General features: G+C 47.5%; 1 protein-coding gene across 12 annotated transcripts in view; it reads left to right on the top strand.

Annotated features, from left to right (window-relative positions):
* Nucleotides 1–21,530, top strand: part of PAPPA (pappalysin 1) — a 370,091-nt gene that overhangs the window by 342,194 nt on the left and 6,367 nt on the right. For all 12 annotated transcript variants that reach the window (XM_080561611.1, XM_080561609.1, XM_080561610.1 and 9 more), the window contains 2 exons: nt 6,488–6,559; nt 10,413–10,511. In XM_080561611.1, the coding sequence (XP_080417737.1) occupies nt 6,488–6,559; nt 10,413–10,511 (171 nt within the window). The remainder of the gene's footprint in view (nt 1–6,487; nt 6,560–10,412; nt 10,512–21,530) is intronic.

Raw genomic sequence — 21,530 nt, 5'->3', positions numbered from 1 at the left:
AGGGCTGGATTTTTCGACACTGCTTTAAGATGACAAAAGAAGCTGATACAGAGGATATTTTGTTTCCTGAAGCAGCAGAGCTGGCTGGGTCCTCCCCCCGCCCATTTACCGGCATGCAAGAGCTGCCTGCTCAGCACAGCCCCTTCCAGAGGTCACCACTTCTTCCTCCTGCCCTGCAAAGGCACAGGCAGCTTGCGACGTGCTGTTCCGTGCGCCCTCCAGCACACGGCAGTGCCATCTGCCCCTGTGGGGACACTCAGGCCCACACACAATACCTTGCACACACACTCAGCCACGCACATGCATGCTGCTGGCAGCAAATAGCTGCTTGTTTCCTGTCTCCACTGGGATACCAGTGGGAGACACCCACCGCTTTCTGAAAACCCTCATGCGTCTACATAAACATGCCCTCCTGATCTGAAATGCCTGCAAACAGGCGCTTGTGCACAGGCAGGGGTTCTGCAGGTGTAGGCACCTACCTGGGTGTGCTCAGATGCATATCAGAAGGTGCTGGCCCATCCATCACATGCCACCAGAGTGCAGGTTGCTGGTAGTGCTTGAGCAAACACCGTCTGCCTTTATATAGTTGGCCCTAGCTTTGCCGCAGCCTGTGCTTTGCACACTCGAGCTAGATTTAGTAAGAGAGCAGGCAGCCAGCACAGCCCCAGTATATACGGAGCAGCTTTGGCGATCTATTTGCTTCACCACATGCCTAAATGTGTACCCAGGGCTTGGGATTTTTTCAGTCTGGCCTTGGCTGTGGGTAGCAAGCTGCTCTGAAAATCTCCACCACTTTATATTTCCCAATTTCATACAGGGCCATACGGAGCAATAGACTAAATCCTGGAAAGGGATGAGGAACATAAGTCCAGAGAATACGACAAGCTCACAGTGTCCGTCCCAGCTTCCCAATCACTCCAGACGCCGAGATTATATTACTGCCTAAGCCTGGGCTTTGCCAAGTTTCTGGCATGAAACATAAAGAAAACCCCTATCTCTGCATTAGGGGCGATTTCTCACTGGCCCTTTCCCGAGTGCTAGACTTTTAAGTGGTTTTGTAATTCATGGTGAAATAAAGTGACAGCTTCCCTCCAGTTCTCTGCTGTGCTCCTTCGTTTATTGATGCGGGTGCGCAGAGGGAGCTGTAACGAGTTTTATACCTGCAGGTCTCTGGAGGGCTCATTAGGCAGCAGGGAAAACACAGAGTAATAAAGGGGGAGATGAGGGGAGTGAGGGATGGAGGCAAAATCAGTTTCCAAGAGTACAGTGGTAAATAAGACCTTGTTTGCCCTGATGGTGAGGACCTTGCAGGAGCTTTAGGCTGTGAGTAGATACAAGTTTGACCCACAAACGCTCTGAAGGTGAGATTTGGGCCAGAAAACTTCCACTGGGAGATGGAGGGGAGCCTTTTGGGGCCTGCAGAGAATGGCTCTGTTCTCTGTCTCCTTGGGACCCAGAGCTATGTCCTCCCAGACAGGGCCCGGCTGGGTTGTGTAAGGTTTTCTGCTTGTCAAGCAGCGGCTGTGCATGCACCGGGCTGAAAGGCAGACCTGCAGGGCAGGCGGCTGGTGGGGCGATGCTAAGACATGCCAGAGGGGATTTTTTTGGAAGCTGTAAGACATCCGTCACGTTCCGCTCCTCAGATAAGAGGATGTCACCCACGGGGAGCTGTGCCTCGCAGGGAGCCCACGCTGGGGGAAAAGCTGCTGCCAGTGGAGACCCTGGGGAGATGGAGACTGGGATGCCTTAGGGGAAGGTCCCCATGGCAATATGCTGTGTATCATTAATAATAAGTGTCTCTATTTACGTTCACTGACAGCTCGCTGTTGTGCCATATGAGCAAAGCGACCAGCTGGTTGCATTTACGCGCAATCTTTGTTGATCTTGAAGTACTTGAATAATACAAAGGAAACACTTTTAGTTACTTAATTTCAGCCACAAATAACGTACAAATCAGTGCAGTATGAACAGTAGATAAAGGCAGAACCTATCTGTGGGGCCTATATTTGAGAGGACAGGCACAGATGAAACAGGGAGAGCCGGCAAGAAAAAAATATATTTGTGTGTGACTGCTCAAGCAACAGCTGTTGTGGAAGCAAAGTGGGAAGAGGGAACCATCCCTCCTCTGGGAGTTGTTTAGAGCAGAGCTGTGCAAATCACTTGATTTTTCGGTTCGCTGGAAGTTCTGTCAAATTAAAAAAAAAAATGTTTTCTGCTAACCAAAGTGATTTTTTTGTTGCTGTGATTTTTGGTGAACCAAAAAATTGGAGAAAAACCATGTTGGTTTGAACATAACTTCATATTTAATTTCCAATCATTTTTAATCTTTTTGTTTAATAAATGAAATAAACTTAGAAATTAAGTGTCCTCTCAAAGGAACAACAACAACAGCAGATACTTTGTTTAGAAAAGTGTCTTAATATTAATGTGTTTTTTCAGAATTGATTGAGGCTGCGTTGCTTTGCTTGGTCTGAAACAGATTGCTGAAATCAGGGCAAATTTGCAGTGTCTTCCAAATCAACATGTTCAGCAGGAACAAAAAAAAGCCACCTGAAATCTCTTGTGTGTCTGTTGGGCTGTGGCAGGCCGTGTTCGGAGCAATCATTGCTCTGCCCATGATTTCCCATTTTCCGTGTGCGTGCAAGGGGCAGTGAGCTGCTGAAGACACCTATAGATAGAGCTGCCAAGACTGACTATAAGGCAGTGGAGAGAAAAAAGTGAAATGGCTCGGAAGGACAGCTTGACAGCTCTTTCCCAGTGACTGCCGACACCTAATTTCCTAGGTTGTCTGAGTTTGGGTCCTTGCCTTTGTGTCAAATGCTTTGCAAGCACGTGCATGCCTGGTTAGCCTCAAAAGGGTCTGCGTGCCCTGGCTGTGCCTACCAGCGGGGCTGACAGGGGATGCTGCCCCACTGCTGGTGATGTTTTCCCCTATGCCTTGCACCCAAACACGGCAAGTCCTGGGATTTTGGATGTCCTGAAGACATCAAGGGGAATTCTCCTTAAATACCGGGAGCAACCAGAATCTGTCCCTCTTCCTTTAGGCTTTGCAGCTTTCCTCCTTTCTTCCCCTCAACTCTTCCTGCGAGTTTTGGGCTCATTTTGCAGGCAGAGAAACTGAGTCACGGCACGGCGAGGTGATTTATGGCAGTGTGGGGACCGAGTGCTCAGGAACACAGGGGCTCCTGCCCTGTGTGGAGCTACAGGAGGCCACAGCCACCAAGATCCACGTCTCCCCTCCCTTGTCAGCAGCGTCTGGTCCTCTCACCACCCCGACGTTCAGCTCATGGTTAATTGCCACGTTCATTTAGTGCCTGAGGAGAGAGTTAGCCGAGGCCAGCGGATGCCAGTCCCCATGCTCCAGCCCCGGGGGACACATGGCCCATCTAAGGTGGAGGAGAGCTCTCCAAGGCCTCTCCTGGGGAAACCTAATCCCCTCCGCAGCCCGCAAATGGTTGACATCATTGTGTCAGTCCCACAATGGAGAGGGAAGCGCCATGACCGGAGGCACTAGGTCTTCCCTCACAAGGAGAAAATGACAGCTTGATTTGCTTTCTTGGCTCTTTGTTACCTACTGTGGGAGCGCATCCCGGCTTCCTCTCCCTTCGCGGCAGATGGAGTCACAGCCACCAAACTGCAGCTGGAGCTGAATTGCGTTTATGGGATGGGGACAGGAGCACAGGCAAGGCACCACGGCCAAGCAGGAGGGCAGCTGTGCTGCAGAAGCCGATGTGTGAGGGCAGCCGGGAGCCATGAGGCCTGCACATGTCGCTGCAGAGGCCTGGCGGTGTGTGGAGGGATGGGGCTCACGTGCTGTCGCAGAGGGAGAGGCCCCAAGGGCTTCCCCCAGCACATGTCAGAGGTGGTCCTGCCATCCTCTTTTTGCACCTTTTGTGCGTGCTGATGCCATTGGATCCTGGTCATGTTAACAGGTTCCTGGCTCAGTGCTGCCTACACCACTCTTTGCTTTTTATTCATTGATTTATCTCTTATCTCATTGCTCAACATAGCACCCTCCTGCACCTTTGTGTCTGTTAGCACTGCAAGAGGCAGAAGCGATGCCCAGCAACCTGAATCCTCCCCAATTTCTCAATTTTCCAGCCCTCTACCCACTCCCCCTTTCCTGCCCTGCCACACCGCACACAGCACAACAGCAGCCTGAGGGTACAAACAGGCCTTGTGCTGTGAATTCAGGTTTGGAAAATCAGCAAGGGGAGCCAGGACTGTGATCAAGGCCCATTCCCCAGCATACTCTGCTTCCAGCTCCATGAAATTTAGCAGGATTGAACCTAGCTGGAGTAGCTCTAATAGTCTCTGCTAGCAAAGAATCATCCGAGGAGAAGGCGAAGTAACTGGGACTAAGCCATTGGGCCACATTCCCGTGCAGGTCTGTCCAGTTGAATCCTTTTGGCAGACACTGACTCTCGCAGAGAGGGGAAGAGATGAGTGGTGATTGTGGTGAAATGCTCTGGTTATCTGCTGGGACCTGAAACCTTTCCCAGGAGCTGTGTGAGTGTCCCACTGACCCAGTGATTAATCTCATGCAAGGTCAACTGGCTGTCCTACGCTGTAGCCTGGGGCTGCACGCCCTTTCCCTGGAAGCCGTCCAGCCAAAGGCTGTTTTAGCCACTGGGACTTAAGACGACCTCGAGGCAGAGCAGAGATCTGTGCTCCGAGGAGAGCACCGTCCTAGCAGAGGCATCACCTTCCTTCTGCTCCTCTAAGGAGGGGAAGGACAAAATGCAGTAGCTGCTGGGTTTTTGATGCTGGGAGGGTCGGGGAAATAGTGCATCTTCTCTGAGGGACTGATCTCATTTGGAAACCTCCTTTCATAAGAGCCTGTTTCGGAGCTATTTGACTCCTTTTGTTAGCTCCAAATGCTCATAAACATCCACGTGGTTCAAGAGGTTTTGTAGATATTGATGCTTCTTACCAGGGGAATGTGAGATGCCCGTTGGAAGTGCACTTTTCCTCCTTATTGGCTGGCCTCACATACGGGAGGCAAATGCCTGAGTTCGTCTACTTTGGTTTAAGACTTTGGTTCAAAGGCTCCTGAACTGCTTCCTTTCCTCTCCCCCCTCCCGATCTGTTGACTGGCCTTGTTTATTTTGAAACCTAGAAAAGTTTCCTTTCTTTTCCCTCTGAAGTGCAATAAACAGAAGGGGGGGGGGGGGGGGGGGAGAAATCTCACCATTTGTGGCAGGCAACAGCCTGGAAATCTCCAGCTGTCTGTCAGGAGCGCGCTGGGGGAGCACCACGGGGCCCCCGCACCTTGCAGCCTCCCTCCTGGGGGACAAGCAGCGTCCCCCCCTTGCCTGGCCGCTTCTGCACTCACACAGACAGGCCCTGTTGTGAGGCAGGTGGGGCAAGCCGGGCTTGACTAATAGTGGAAAATCCGAGAGCATCGGAAAGATAAACAACTCCAGTCAGATAGTATAAAAGTCCTTTTGCTAGCACACGCCAGGTAAGCCTCAAATGACAGAAACTGTGAAAACATGCTGAGGTTCCCCTGCAGATGGATTAAATTAGACCTCAAATAAACAGGGGAAGGGATGGCTTGTGCGTCAGGTCTTCCCAAATGTTAATTCCTTCCTTCCCCATGCCTCCATCCAACCCCAGCCCCTGCCCTTTGATGAGTACCCGCGTTTTCATCTTGCCCATTGTAGTGTTTCGTCCGCGGAAGATAACCCAAAAAGGAACATTGTCATGATGAAGGGATGGCAGTCCCATCACCTAGATGTCCATGGTATTGGACGTCCATCTCCACTGACTGGCCAAACCTTTCATCCACTCTTAAAATCTATTTTTCCATGTCTGCAGGCAGACAATGACTGCCCTTGGTGTGTCTTCGAGTAGGCAGGTATCCCATTCTTCTCCAAAACTAGGCACTCCAACTTTTTTCTTACAGAAAATCTGTAAACATAGTCTGTACAGAAATTATTATAAAGCTCATAGAGTGTAACAGATGACGCTGTCCTTTCTGGGGGTTATTTTGAAGGTGTGTAGTGGGATGTGCTTCTATTTAAGATCTAAAGGATGGTGCGAAAATGTATCTGAAAGTCCACCTTTATCTGTTTACATCTTCAAGAAGTACAGATATGGGTAGTGAAACAGAGCAATAATTTGCAGCACCAAAGAAATCCCTAAATGAATTCCTAAAATGACTCCTCCCTACCCAAGAGCTGGACAGTGGACCTGTGCCTTTGCCTTTCTCTGCCTTGTTCCCCCACCATAAGTAAAATATTGGACATGACATTTTAGGAAAACCTTAAATATTATTTTACTCTCAAATGTTCTGTTATTGCAAGTGTCAAGTCCAACACTTCTTGTAAATACCTGGAGGAGAGCCAGGTCCTGAGAACACAAGAGGTGTTAGGAACTGAACTTCATTGGTTAGGTACAGGAGAGCCATAGGAACCAGCACGCTGACTTTCTGTACACTGATTTCTTTGTCTTAACTTGATTTTTTTTTCCTTCTCTCCTCCAGAGCGTTGTCTGCACGGCAGGACTCAAGTGGTACCCTCACCCTTCCCTGATTCATTGTGTCAAAGGCTGTGAGGTGAGCTTTTGCATTAGTTCAGATGGTCCCTGCTAGCTCTTCTAAGTGTTATGGTAGCAGTCACTACAGTCATGTGGGCTGGAAATATTTTTCAAGTGGGGCAGACAGACTTTTGCCTTGACCATCCTGTCAATTAAACTCAGATCTCCTGCACTAGTTCTGACACTCTGTGTTGAAACTGGTGATTTTCCTAGAACTGATGGCTGGGTGAGGTGACTCTTGCAGGAGCTGAATGATCAAGTGGGTTAAGAAAATTGGTAGACCTTCAGAAATTCCCAGGATTTGGGACTTCTTGGGAAGTTGCAAAAAGCTTTTACTTGTTTTCCACGTCTTACTAAAGAACCAATGCTTTCTAAGGCAAGCTAGGCTTCAGGCTTTGATGTGGAGATAGATAAACTTTAAGAATGCCAGAGGAAAAAATGATGCCACTTGGTGGACAGCACAGCTGGACAGTGAGCAAGTCATGCATCCTTCCACCAAGTGCCTCTATCTGAACAAGAAAAAAAAATCCGAAAAATGTAGTTGCATTTTCAGCAATGATATATTTTTACAGTCTTACTTCTTATATGCAATAACCAATTACTTTGGAGAATGATGTTTCTGCTGGCAGCAATCTTTGTGAAGTCAGAACTCTTAAGATGTTGCCAGTGGTTAGGCGGGGCTGGAGCACCTTTCTCTGGGTCATGGCACTCATGTGGTTTCCATCATGCCAGGACTTGAGTGCTTCACCCACCTAAAGAAGTCAATCCTTGGGGCACCTTTGTAAGGCTGGGAAGCATCATACCCGTTTTCCAAGTGGGAAAACTCATGGGCAGGGGCATTGGTTGCATGGACGTGCTCTGGAAGAGCTGTGTCTTGAACCCAGATCTGCCTTCATGCAGCACCAACTGCACTCTCGCACTCAGTAAGCCAGTTTTACAAGCGCACTGAAGTTATTTGCCCACAGTGGTGGAACATGGCACAGAACTCCTAAATCTGACACAAAACACTAGACCACATTGCTGTATGGCATGATTTCTCTTGAAGTGAAAGACAGGTTTCCTTCGCATACAAATGGTGGGCCCAAGAGGGTAATAACTCTCCAACAATGTAATAGTTTCTGTCTAGTTGCTCCCTAAATGAAAAGCATTCTGCTGTCAGTGCTTTGAATGTCATAAGCCATCTCACGCATTACATTCATGCAGGCTGGCTGGGCGCCCCTATTCTCCAAAGAGAGCTAAAATAACATCCAGCGACCATTAAGAAATGCCATTCAGGTGCTGATGCACCATTGGGTATCCATTCTCCTGCTGTTTAAGGGTAGTTGTTACTGAGGCAAACTTTGCAATGATGTAATAATTTACCAGAAGCCATTATTACTGACATGCTTTTTCTCAGCATTTTCCTTCCTTCCATCATTGTTAATTGCCAGATCCCGCTGCATCAATAGACACTTCCTTCTTTTCATCATTCATTCAGCAGTGTCACTGCTTCGCAATCTATCATCTTGGAAGGCTTTGCCTAGACAATTGATAATGGCCTCTAGCATCATTTTTAGAGCATGATGCTTCCAGGATCCAAGAATGGGCCAGAGCTTGTTCTCTGGCATTAAGATTTCAGAAGAAATACCGTCTTCACCAAGGCTTTTTCATGATTATGGAAACAGGGAATAATATGCCAGTAGGTCAATGATACTGGGCCAGTAAGCTGATACAATCCCTAATGTATTAATTTCCTTAGCATTAGGGAGGGTTCCCTGAATAGAAGGCTGCAAGCGGGGTGTTATTTTGCTCTTGGCAATCAAAGTGGTAACCCAGACTGCTGCAATGTGATTTTTTGTCGCTCCCTAGTGGCAGGAATAGAGGTTTATGAGTCAGCCATGTACTTCTAGGCAGCTAACTTAGGTGTTTTATTGGAAAACTAGTGCCCCTGGGCTACCTATATAGTTAGTGGAGAAAACAAGGCTCCTCCAAAAATGTGGGAGCACTGAGATATGCATGATACTACAGACCTCACCCTTGACAGCCAGGCCTCCAGGGCCTCCCAAATGAGGATTTGGGTACCAAATCGTAATAGATGTTATTTGTCCCATTGTTTTCCTCCAAAGGATGGACTTGCCTACTCCGTACCAGTGTGAACAAATGGCAAATTCTTCCGTAAATTCCTCAGTACTTTTCCAGTGTTCATAGGTGTCGGTTACAGGTATAAGCATGGAAAATTAAAGTAAAACTTTTCTCAACAAGCAGGCAAGGCCAGGCAATACAAGGGAAACATGGAGAAGCCTATTGAAATGTCTTGGGAGGTTGAGCAAAGTTCACCTTTTTGAATATGACCGGGTTGGCAAAAAAATCTCTCTCCATCTGTTTATAAATCATTCCCTTGTAACTCATGGTATGTTAATTAAATTGGAAGGGCCTTCACAAGTTAAAGCCTTTGTCTATATAAATGAGTCAATCTGTGGAAGTCAGTGGAGTTAAGCCAGTTTGCAGGGATAGGGCTCTCACCCTGTAATTCTGCTTTCCTTGTTGGCATTTGTTGAATTTGCTTGTAACAAAACAAGTGACAGTCGATTAGTTGGTTGCTTCCTGGTAGTCCTGCTCTGGTCCAATATTGCCATTATTGCCTGGACTTCCTATACCCTGATAGAGATCCTTAAACTTGCAAAACAGCAGCAGTAAAAGCTTGCATCTGCACCACTCCACAGAGTCCATTTCAACACAGATGAGTATGGCCGTGGCTCTTTCTGGGGAGAACATGGCGAACTCTCACTGCTGGTTCCTCAGGTGTCTATCATCAGGAAATCTCTGGTACTGCAATTGCTGCAAAATCCTCCCAGGAACCCTCCACAAGCCTCCCCAGCCGCTCTGTGAAGATGACTTCTTATAGGAAAGTCCCTTGTGTGTTTTTCTCAGTGCAGAACAAATGAATTTTCCGAAGAGCAAATAAAATGGGAATGGCCCCGTGAGCCTGCGAGTGAAAGAAGTGTTACAGAGATATGACTGTGCTCTCTGCTCAGCATCCATTTTTCCAAACTTTCAGAGCTGCTTGGGTTTCTTATAGATGGCACGGTGGTTTTTTAGCATCAGGCACAGATTTGACTTCCAAGGAAGTCTCTTGAGGACTCCAACAGGTAATGAAGATCCAGACTTCAACCTTTTCTTCAAAATCATGATTATTATGCAGGGCCTGTGCAGTGCATAGCCTGGTGATCACGTTGCACAGACTAGTGACCACATTTTCTTTTTCAAGGTGATTTATGAATTATACTTAATATCTCTCCTCAACGGCCATCTGAATAATTGCCATTATCCCAGCTCTAAACTTGGAGTGGAGGGAGATAACATGTCATGGCCAAGGTCACACACAGTAAGTGCTAGGTAGAGGATGAGGGCATGTAGTCCCTGTGCCCAGCTCGGATCGCTTCCATTTCTCTTTGAGATATGTTTTGTACCGTCCTTGCTGACACTTGTTGCATAGTTAGGAGAACTGTGGTTGAAAGTACAACTATTAAAAGCAAGCTAGTTTTGTTGCTATACATAACCTTCTTCTTTTCCCACATAGTTTCAGAAGGTTAGCTTAAAATTATCAAAAGGTGACACAATTTTAGATGCCTTGATGCTGTTCTCTGGGCCTAGTCAAATTAATATTCTTGAAGCATCTTCTTATGTGGGATGTGAAAAGCCAACAAGGGCTCTAGTGTCCTTTTTTTTCTGCCTGCTCTGAAGGGAGAGGGGAATAATTATCTCTTGTTTTTCAGGGCACTCAGTAATGTTACAAACTATATGGCTCCTTCAAGGCTTCATCTTCTTCTGGCAACTGTTACTGTTAATCCATGTCCATGTCCTCAGTCTCTCTCTGCTTTTTCATTTTCCAGCCTTTCATGGGGGACAACTACTGTGACTCCATCAACAACCGAGCCTTCTGCAACTATGATGGTGGGGACTGCTGTGCCTCAACAGTCAAGACCAAAAAGGTAAGGATGTCTCTTCCTGTTTTCCCTGGAATTCCTCAGGGAGTATTGCTTTGTGCCCAGGGAAATCCCCTATTTTTGCTAGAATAGGGAATCCAAGGTCTCAGAAGTACCTTCAGTCCAGGCACCAGCTCACTATTGACATTCAATTCTTGTTGGTTTGTTTTGAAGTTCTCTCTTGTTAATGCATGTGCATTTCCCATCAGAACCTGCCTTATACCTGTGCAAGACATGTCCTTAATTAAAGTAGTTAGAGGCATTCATTCACTCCTGTTGTAAATAAACCCTAGCTGCTCTATAGGCAAAGGCTGTCTCCATCCAAAACGCTGGAGTATGATGATCAGGAAAGCTGTTGGTCATCCATTTTGCATCTAGTGCTCAAGAGACCTTCACAGGGATACACTGAGAAGGGTATGTATATTTGCCCAACCTGCTATCCACCCTCAATGCTTAAAAAGGAGACTGAAAGTTAGGATTCGTTTAGAGAGGACCAGAGTGAAAAACAAAAATATCATTTTAAGTCTGTACTTTGCTCCATGTGCACCCATGTGCACCTGGCTCTCTGACCATCATGTCTCCAAAAGGATAGAGTAGGACAGACAGAGGTGTGGAGAAGGGCAGCAGGGATGGTCAGAGATAGGAAATATCTTCTGCACAAAGAGATATCACATCAACCAGGACTTGAAAACTTGCAAAAGAAACAGTGGGTGCCAGTAGTGACAGAGATTTATAAAATCAAAATTTAATGGAGGGAGGATGCTTAGGTAAATAAAACCCTCTGTTTCTTATCACTTAGTAATTAGGGAGTGAAATGGTAGTTACCTGGAGGCACGATTCAAACAAATGAAAGAAAGTGCTTGTTCACACGGTGTGTATTTAAGTGATAGGATGCATTGCCACAGAGATCAAAATAGAAGTCAAAACAAGAATAGGCATGTTCATGGAGGTTAAGTCCATCAGTGGCTATTAAATACAGTGATCTGGTTGCAGTTTCTGGCACAGCGATATCTAAAACATTGAATTCCTGAGCAAGGGAATGATCCCTCTACACATCCCCTTATTCTTAATGCTTTCTTTTAATACTTATTTCTGGCTAGTGTTAGAGACAGGATAGTGATGAAGCTTGTGGTTTGAAGCACTACAATATTTCATGTATTTCTAAACAGGATAGATTTTGAACTTATTTCCCAAAGAAAGGAAAGAAAATTGTAGCCTCTGGCATGTACAATTTTTTCCTCATCTTCAAGATTTGAGTGTAGATCAGAATGAAGAAAATCCAGCTATTTTAAGTATCTGATGTACATTAATAAATTTGAAAGCTTGAGAATAGACAGAGGAAGCCTAGATTTAGCGATGAGATCATGCATTTTACCAGTCTGAGGAAGAAACTTCTCTCTACCGCAGCTGAGGGACTGAAGACCTCTTTGTAGGGAACAGTCCTTTCTAAGATGGCTTTTGGTGGGGGTTTCTTTTCCTTGGTTCAGCCAAAGATCTTGTGCCGGTGCAGTGTTGCGGGCTGTTTCTGGCCCATCTGGGAACACTGGGAAAGGGAAGTGGACATGTCTTGGGGCAGAGACAGGAGTGAAACACATAGGGTGTGGGGCTGAATTGAGGGGGAGAAGAGCAGGAGTAAGGTTTGGGAGCAAAATTTATTGCTGGACAGGGAGCTGAGACAGAGTGGGGTCTGCACAGACCAGGCAGTCGTGAGCGCTCACCAGCCAGGCGAGTCACGCTGGAAATATCTGCTGCTTCGCTGCCACCCAGAAACAAGGTGACCACCCAAGTGGGGAACGTGCTTTGTAGCCCCGTTGTTTGCTGGTTTCTGTGCTAAAACCACCCAACGCAAGAGCAGATTGTTCAGAGGCAGGCAGCTGGGCACACTTCTAGTGCATTTCTCCCATAGAGAGGGAGGTTTTGAGGTTTTTTGGGGGTAAATCTGCTTCCACTGACTACACTGGGAAACCCTTCCTGGAGCCTGTCACTTCCTTGGTGTGTGTTCAGCTTTCCAAAGCTTCGCCTCTCTCCCAAAACATCACTGATGACCCAGAGGTCAAACAAGACACTTGAAAGTGAGAAAACTGCCTTCTCCTTGCGCCTTGCAGGCCAAAAGCATGAAGTCTAAGCCTCAGTGTATTACATTTATTGGGTAAAGAGGGGGCTAACAGCGCTGCATGGCAGACTGGGACACCTGCGGCGGCAGCAGCGTGGCCCTATGAGTTATTTTCCTGTTTGAGGCCTTTGACTGGAGAGCAGATTTTGGGCAAGGCTGTTCAAACACAGCTCTGCCTTTGAAGAACTTTATGAGTGGAGCGTTACAGGAGATATTCCAAGGGGAAAAACAATGAAAGGTGAGAGAAAAGGGAGCTGAATAAAAATACTCCGCATACCAAATCCTTCCAGCACAATTTGCCACCTACTTAAACAGGCACAGTTTTAAAATACACATTGGGTGTAAAAGCCAAAACCCTGGAGGAGACATAGGGAGGGGCGAGTCCAGCTCTGTTAATTCCAATACCAGATGAGGATGTATTTTCATACGGTTATAGAGAGAGCGAAACACATGAAAGAGCCTGCTTTGCTCCTTTTCTTTCAGGGTTACATACTATGTGGCAGATGTGTCAGTCTTTTAAAGCCCCTGCAAGTTTACCCATAAATGTCTAACATTTATGCAACACCTGTTTTTCTCCCAAAATGTCACAGGACATTTTACAAGCTTGAGATTTACCATCTTTTCACCGTCGCAGCCATTGCTGAGGTGACACATGGTTCACATTTAACAGAACATAGCAACTCCGCACGTTATTTTAGGAAAGGGCTGAAGATTAACATTGCATCATGTGAAGATTCAGAAGCTAACAGTCAAGTAAGAGCTGACTTCAGATCTTTAATGTCCGCAAACTGTCAAGAGTTAAGTTACACTGCGTTTCCCACCACCCTCCCCAAAACACTTTTGGCTCATGCAGTGCTGCAGTCCAGGTTGTCTGAAAGTACAAAGATTCAACCCATATTCGCGTTAATCCTGAGCCCTCTTACTTAATGTCAGATTCTGCTCCTGTTTTATTAGCCTGAAAATGCACAAGAGGCTTCACTGCCGCATTTGCTTAGGCCACATTTCCCCTTTGCATTCGAGCATTAGCAGCAAACGACCTTGTGCATTTCTGCACCGAGAGGGCAGCAGGGCAGTGTGACTTATCTGGCCAACCACTGGCTAATCAGCACTGTTGCTTAGATAGGAAATAATGAGTATTTGCCCTGCGCTATTCCCAATCAGTCCAGAGAGCTTAAAAGAAATCATTAAAGACCTCTTATGAACGCTGCAAACACCAGTGAATAAATTCAGTCATATTTCGTGCATAAATTCTAGGCAACTGCAGTCAGCATGCGGGAAAGAGAGGCATTCATCAGCTTAATTATTTGTTATGTGCTAATTGATCAGCGTCCCCATGCAGCGGGCAAGAAGCCAGGGCTGGCACAGCGGCGAGCAGCACCCAGGGCAGCAGGGACGTTGGTCCTGTAGTGCCTGACAGTGCAGCCCCAAGCACAGAGAGGTGACACCGTCTGCAGTCGGGGCAGAGGACAGGGCTGCACGGCTTGCCCTGTGCATGACCCAGGAGCAGCTCTGAGAGACAGGAAGGCCATTGCCGGCCAACCTCCAAGGGAGAGAAAGCTTCTGTTGTGTATCTGGAGGGGATAAAGTCTTCCGTGAAGGACAAAACAAAATCCCATCTCCTTTTCATCTTCCTCTCCTCCTGACCCAGCACAGGTTGCCAGCTCCCTTCTTGCCTGGCTGCTCTAGGAAGCTGCTTCTTGCTTTGTGCCCTGCCGCAGATAAAAGAAGATACTATTTTTTAAAACATTAAATACATGACAGTGCTAAAGTGGGGAAAATAAATAACCCGGGCACTGCTGGCTGCCTCTGGGCTGGCAGCTCCTGGGGTGTGCAGCGTGCCAAGGAGAGTAGATGGCTGTTTCTTTCCGATTAGTTTCAGGAAATCTCTCCAGTCACTGTTCTCCTTCACTTCTTTTCTCTTTTCCTTCCCTTCTACAGCTTTTCCCTGTGCAAGGCTGTCTAGAAAGGCCTCACAGAAATCCGAAATGTTTCTCTTCAGGCTCTGCTTACGTACTTTGTTCCAGACTCAAATTGCAGATTTGCTTAGTTGAAGATCCGGCAGTCTGGTCCCTGCAAATTTAAACACACGGAATTTGCCGCTTTAAATTTTCCCCAACATAAACTGTCTGAAAAAGCAAACTTTCTTCTGCCTTTCTTCTCTGCTTTCTCTTTTCATCACATGAGGGGTAAACCTGCAACCCCCGTGAGAAAAACATGTCTCATTCAGTTATCGCTCAGGTTTTCCCTCAACCACTTTGCCCATAGCACTTAGAGAAGAAAAAGAAAAATCATCCTGGCAAAAATTCCCATCTCAAATGCCGCCCCTTCAGCCTCTTGACATTTCTGTCCAACACCTTGGAGAGGAAAAACAGCAAGTGCCTTGGTGGAAAACAAATGAGGACTTGCGGTAGATAGAAAACCGCGTGGGATTCATCCAAAGCTTTGCTTATCTACGAGATATGCAACTTATCAAAACCTCTTCAGAGACTTTATGGCCGAGAATTCAAGGCCTAAAGAAAGGAGCTTTGAACTGAAAGGCTGCTGCTGGCTCCAGCAGGGATTTCCCAAGACTATCCCTGGCTCCCCAGAAAGGGGGGGGGGGGGTCTGCCCCCTTCCCACCCCTAAGAAAACAGCAATAGTCATCTCTTGGTATTTTGGAGAAGTAAGGGCTTTCGCCCAGTTCTCTCTGCAACACAGACCTGTCCTGGGGAATCACAGGTCCTGCTCCCCTGGCAGAACGTGGCTTTGAGGCAGTTCGCACAATTAGCAGCCTAAGTGACCACCCTGGCTGAGGAAATTCAGCTTATCCAGAAGGATCGATGTCCGTGGCACAATGCTGCTCCGAACTGCTTGCATGTCCCCAGCTGGGTGTGTTTGTCAGCTCTATAATTAGCTGGAGAGATACAATGAATGGCGGGTGAGCTCGGAGGAAGGACGGATACAATGCAAAGTGTTGCTTCATGCCTCTGGAAGCGGCTCCGCGCTGCTGCGTGCTCCAAGCATGCTGCAGCACCCAGGCTTTTGGGTGAACTCACTTACCCAGGAGCTTTTTGATCGCAGCGTGAGTGGCTCGCTGCTGGCCATGTGAGGAGCGCTTTCAGTCATGGTTGGATGTGATGGGAGCTTTTTTTGGGGCTCAGGGCTGGTTTCATAATTGTTCGGGGAGGCTTTCCAGGCGGCGATAAATTAAAAGCAGGGATGGTAGTAGCACATGGTGCCTATCCTGAGAGAACATTCTTGGCTTCAAGGGACGCGGGGCTTCCCACAACATACAGAGTTCCCAGGGGAAGCGCTCGTGGAGGGTGTTTGCTTTGCTATCCGACCTCACTTCATTAGCAAGTGTTACAAAAACCAGCGAACAAACCTTCCCCGCTCCACCGCCAGCTATTTGGCCGCTGGGTGGTCTGGCTGCTATTAAATCTTTGGTGATTATTTAGACTAATTACATTCATGTTTGCACAATCAGTAGCACAAGGGTAGGAAGCGCAGCTGATCGCTGCGCAACTGAGCTGCGCCCGCGCTCCGTGTGGTTTGGCACGTGGTGGGCTCCCTCGCGCGGCTCGGCCCCCGCGGGTGCTGGAGCTCGGCAGGGATGCGGGGAGCAGGCACCCAGCGCCCCGTGCCGGCAGGGCTTTCCCATGCTTCCCAGCTGGCTTCAGGCCATTGCGGTTGCTCCAGTTCTGGTGGAGCTGCTCCTGGTTTGCACCCGGTGGAGGGAGAGGAGCGTCTGTTGGATTTGGTTGAGCTATGTCTTGTTCTGTGGGGCTTCCATATGGGAAAGTCTGGTTTATAGAGCTACAAATAACAAAAAAAAAAAAATTAGGGCTTTTCCTGCAAGCTTCATCTTTGCCTTTCCCAGGCCCTCTCAAGCGGTGCCCTAGGTGTGAACCTGCATACCAGCCCCTGGAGTTAAATGGGGCTCTTTCTTGTTCCATTATCTCCAAACAGCCCTTGTGACCTAAATGCCAAAAACCCCTGGGAAGAACCTTACAAGATGCATTTTTGTCCCACAAGGGCCTTGTCAGTGAACAAAATACTCCCTGGCGTTTGAGCTGTGAGGGTCTCGGGAGGCGCGGGGCCGCGACACTCAGCACAGCCTGCCACGCTTATCTTGACACGCCGCATTCGCCGCAGAGGCTCTGTCTGCTGCGGGGTCTTCATATTTCCAGTTCGTCTTGTCTGGGAGATTTTGCAAACACTTCAGAGCTGAAATCTAACAACAGGCTGTTTCCCAACACTTCGCATCCCTCCTCCCGTGGTAGCCCCCTGCCTCCAGCCCAGGCCTGATTCTGCCCACCCCGGACGGGAGGTACAGCCAGGTCAAAGCGATACGAGCATGTGTGAGGGATGAGCTCCGAACCCCTTCAGAAGTGTTTCCCATCCCTCCCTGTACCTGTCTGCGATTTCTCCTGTCAGTGTTCCCACTGGTTTCCTACAGACTGGCCTTTCTCAGCAGGGATCTGTTTTAGGATATCACCAGCCTCTTTAGATAGGTGCTGCTTAGCGAGGATTTGTGGCCCTTGACTCCTTTCATGACCTGGATCCCAGTTCTGCACTGGTATGTTCCATTGTTGCCTTTGTTCCCACAGAGCATGGCATCAAGGGCAAATGCTGCCATTTCCAAAAGTAACTTGACTTCTGGCCATCGTCTTGTCACCTGGCATGGGGGAGGACACTTAGGGCTCCCATACTCTGGTGGAGGACAGAGGTATGGGTTCATACACTGCTCCACGTGGGTGACGAGTTGGGAGTCAGGTAGTATTACACCCCAGAAATGTGAATTAGGCACAGGCATGGTGGCCCATCACCTGCAGCGATGTGGCCAGAGCTCCTGGAGCAATTCACTGGCAAAAAATAAGAGAACTGGGACGGTCTGGATCGTCCCTGCCAGCCTCCTGCCCAGCCCATAAGCCCGCGGTGCTCCTTTAGGTTCGGAGCAGGATGTGCCGTACCAAGCACACTCCCAGGGTGACAGGCGTGATTTAGGCTCTGCCTGTTTTGTCTTGAAAATAGGCTTGTGGTCCTCTGTGCTTCAGGTGTGCCCCACATTCCCCTGAGTGCCGTTGATCCAAGCCATGGCTTTGTTTCTGAATCACCTCCAGGAGATGTGTGCGTGTGTAGGGGGAGTGTGTGGGCATGCAGAGCTCTGTTCTTCACTTGTGTCTTTCTCAGATTATTTTAGGTAGCCTGTGGAGACAATATCCTACAGTACTTCATCAAATAACCGAGCCAGGCCCTAGGCTTGATTTTCAGCTTTTCCTCCATGCCCTCCTATGTGCTAGCCAGGTTTTCTACAAGGGGAGGTGTAGGGGAAATGCAGGACTTGGCAGGTGAAAGGAAGAGGAGATGATTCTTTAATACTGTTTTACAATGAATATATCTGGAAATTTCAGTGCAGGTCATACATTCTGTTAATGAGTTGGGCTTTCACTGATCTATTTAAAAAGAAAAACAGCAGTTAGTCTTGGAGTATGTATATGTGGGCTCCACACCTAAATGGGCTACCATTCAGAAAAAGGCTCAGTATTTATTATTTCTAGCACATCCAGCAGCTTTGTTCATGGCTCTGTACTCCACAGGGCTATCACTGAATAAGCCCAAGACAAAAGACAGTTCTTGTTCAAAGGGGTTTGAAGGTTTCTCTGCACTGGGTACTTCTGACAATCCCAAAAGATGCTATGTGTGGGTTTGAGTCCCTAAATACCTCTGGAAATCAGGTCCTCGGGGAACTCAAATGTTGTTGTAGATGATATTTAAAGTGGAAACCCTGTGTCACTGCTAAGTGTTTGGCAAATTTTGTCTTGTCTAATGTGACTGTGGATGTGCTCATTGCCCACAGAAATCTTTGCCTTTTCACTTAATAGAAAACTGATCTCTGGAGCTTGCTGCCATAAGACAAAACAATTCATCTATCTGGACAATAGTACTATAAAAATTAAATTTCGTACAAAATTCTGTAAAGGACATAAAGTGAATAAGGCTAATCTGATCAGGACTAAACCCTCTTACAGTCAGGCTACCCACTGCTGCAACTGCTGCTGCAGCTCTCTCCGCTTTTGGGGCCGTGGTATTGCCCCAGAGAGACAGCTTCTGTGCTTCTGTCCATGAGCAGTCAGAAAGACAGAGGGTTTTAGAGGACACCACATGGGAAGACACTTCTCTAGTGGCTCCTTCTTCCCAAAAATTTGCTGCAAGGTAGTAGCAATCTATTCTCTTACATGTACCTTTTGTTTGGGTAGGGAGGAGAGGGAATGAAGAAGGTAGAGCGCTCCAAGGCAGCATCAGAGTTATGGCAGTTTGGGATTTTAAGGTCACATTTGCAGCACAGCCCACAGAGTAAGTCAGGGGAATGAGAGCCAGCAGTTTGGAAGCACAGTTGTGCAGGGTTTTTGCTCTTGGCTCTGATGTTCCTGCAAGTAAAATGTTAGCATTTCTGGGATCGCCGTGCCAGCAAGAGATAGCATTGTCCTGCTCGTGCATGGAGAGCAGCAGAGACAAGGAGCAGTAAGATAATCATAGCTCATTTTAGCCACTTTACTGAAATGCCTGAGTCTGGTGTGTTGTTGTCCTGTGTTCAATGCAAAATACGTATCCACCTTCTCTGTGAGCCTGTCTTTCTCCTTTGAATGCAGGAGCTGCTAAATTGCCTTTGTTAGACTGTTAGAGACAAATGCAGTGAATCTAGGCCAGGGAGAGGAAAAAGCTTGATCAAGACAAATGAAAGAACCAGGATCCCAGGTCTTGCCTCCAACCAGTAGCTTCGTTGTACAACAGGAAGGATTTTTTAAGTCAAAAGCATTGCCAAATCCAGGCTGAACTGAATGATTCAGGATAAAAAATAAAAGTAAGGGAAAACTCCAGACATATTTACATGTTTTGTTTGAGCATTTTCTGAGTGAAGTAATTTTTTATTTCAAGACATAACTTTCGCTCTGAATAGCCTTTTTTATTTTTATGTCTTGGAGAGAAAGGTCAAACCTGAACTGTAGCAGATAATCTCAACCAAAATGTTTCCCTCTACACTGAACAACAACAAAAAAAGTCATTTTCTTTCATGTATCATTTTTTTCTCTCCAGTATTTTAATTCAGTCATTAAACAATCCCTCCCCAGCCTCCTCCCCAAACCCCATTGTTTACAGACTTCTCCATTTTCCTATCTAAGAATATTCATAACGCTGTGATATGGGACAGTCCTACTTTGGCTGGCGTCTGTTGGATCAAGTGACCCTTAAACTCCTATTGTTTTCTGTAATTTCTAAAACTTCTTTAGTATCCTGTTACTTGAATTCATTTGTTTTTAACCTTTTGGGCTCTCTCTTCTCTTTGCAACCTCCACATCCACAGGAAGGTAGATTCCGATTATTCACAGGTTGTTTCTTTAGCTCCTAAGTCACCAAGGCCACGGCTTGATGAAGAGTCATCACCCTGTTCTACCTGGAGGGTCAGGTCTTCTGGGAATGAAGGCAAAAGCAACGGGAGGAGCCTCCCTAAACCCTGATTTGGTGATGAGTGTTGGCTATTTAATGTCTCTGTCAGCATGTCCCTGCCTTAGGCTCCCCAGTTGTGAAATAAAGACCCACGCCCCGCCATCCCGCTCGGGTGTGTGTCAGGAGAAAGGCATGCTGTGGATGGACATGCAGGGACATGCACCCAAGGTCTGGGGGGAAATGACAGCTCTGTGCTCATGCACAGCGCTTGGCCTGCATTCCTAGATGTGCCGCTGATGACACGCAGGGAGCAGGCATACCCGGGCTTCATGGCCTGGAGAAAAGTGTTTATGAAAGAGCAAACGTGTGGCAGCAGGGCCGAGGGGAGCAGGCTGAGCGCGTGTGCTGCGCTCGCCGGGAACATTTGAGCAGGTTGTGGCACCGACTTGGGAGGAGTGTACGAAGGGAATGAGGTCATTCGCTCAGTCTGCGCAGATGGGAGAATTTCTTGGGAATTCACTTCAGGGCAAGCAAGACACTGTTCCATTGCCACCCCCTTTTCTTTATGTAAATGCCGTGATGCAATATGCCAAAATCAACTTCCGCTAGCCAGGCACTGCAGGCTATTGTTTCAGCTCCTTCCCACGCTTCTGCAGAGAGATCGTGGTCAGATTTTATCTGCACGTAGCAGTCTCTCACTTGCATTCCTTTGCTGTTCCTCAGTGCCCGTTAGCTGCATCTGTTGACCTTAAACACAACAGGTATTTAGGGAAGTCTGTTTGCTGGATTGCTGTTTCACTGACCTGCTAGGTCAGTTGGTTCAGTTCATGCCCCGAGGAACTGAAACGAAGAACATTCATAATTATATTTGTCCATAACAACAAACAAATGGACTTCGTCTTGGCAACAGGACCCAAGCCATAGCGCCATACTGCCCAGTGATACCTCACAGAGGGGAGATGATGGCCCAGGAGTAGGGTTCACCTACCCCCCAGGCTGGAGGTGGGAATTGCAGAGGGGAGGCTGGAGTTGGCACCTGTTGGACCTAGAGTTCGGTGATAATTTGAATTGGTCATGCATGATGAGGCTTTCGTGACTTTGCTGTCATTTAACGTTTGTAGGCTTTGGGGGAAGGATAGCTCTTTAGAAAAGGCTGGCAGCATAATGCGATCCAAGCACTGTGGTAACCACCCCAAAAGCCCCAGGGCTGCCTGAGAAGTACACGTCTCCTCAGACAGCTTTGTTCACGTGCCTGATGTGAGCTGTTAGGGGAGGATCTGCTGACCAGTGACTGCATGAGCCAAGCAGGCTCTTCTCTATGCTTTTTGCACCCTCTCTCACGGACAGGTAGCTCATCTGAGGCCTCAGCACTAAAATAAATCACTATGCAAAATAAGTGTAGCTGAAGGCTCCAGCTGATCTCTGAAGATCTCTCCAGAGGTATCGTTTGTTTTCCAGGGTGCTGTGTGTTCCCTCTTTCATG

Source organism: Anser brachyrhynchus (genome assembly GCF_964034855.1).
Source record: "Anser brachyrhynchus genome assembly, chromosome: 19".
Taxonomy (NCBI): domain Eukaryota; kingdom Metazoa; phylum Chordata; class Aves; order Anseriformes; family Anatidae; genus Anser; species Anser brachyrhynchus.
This window is presented reverse-complemented; position numbering and strand designations above follow the sequence as displayed.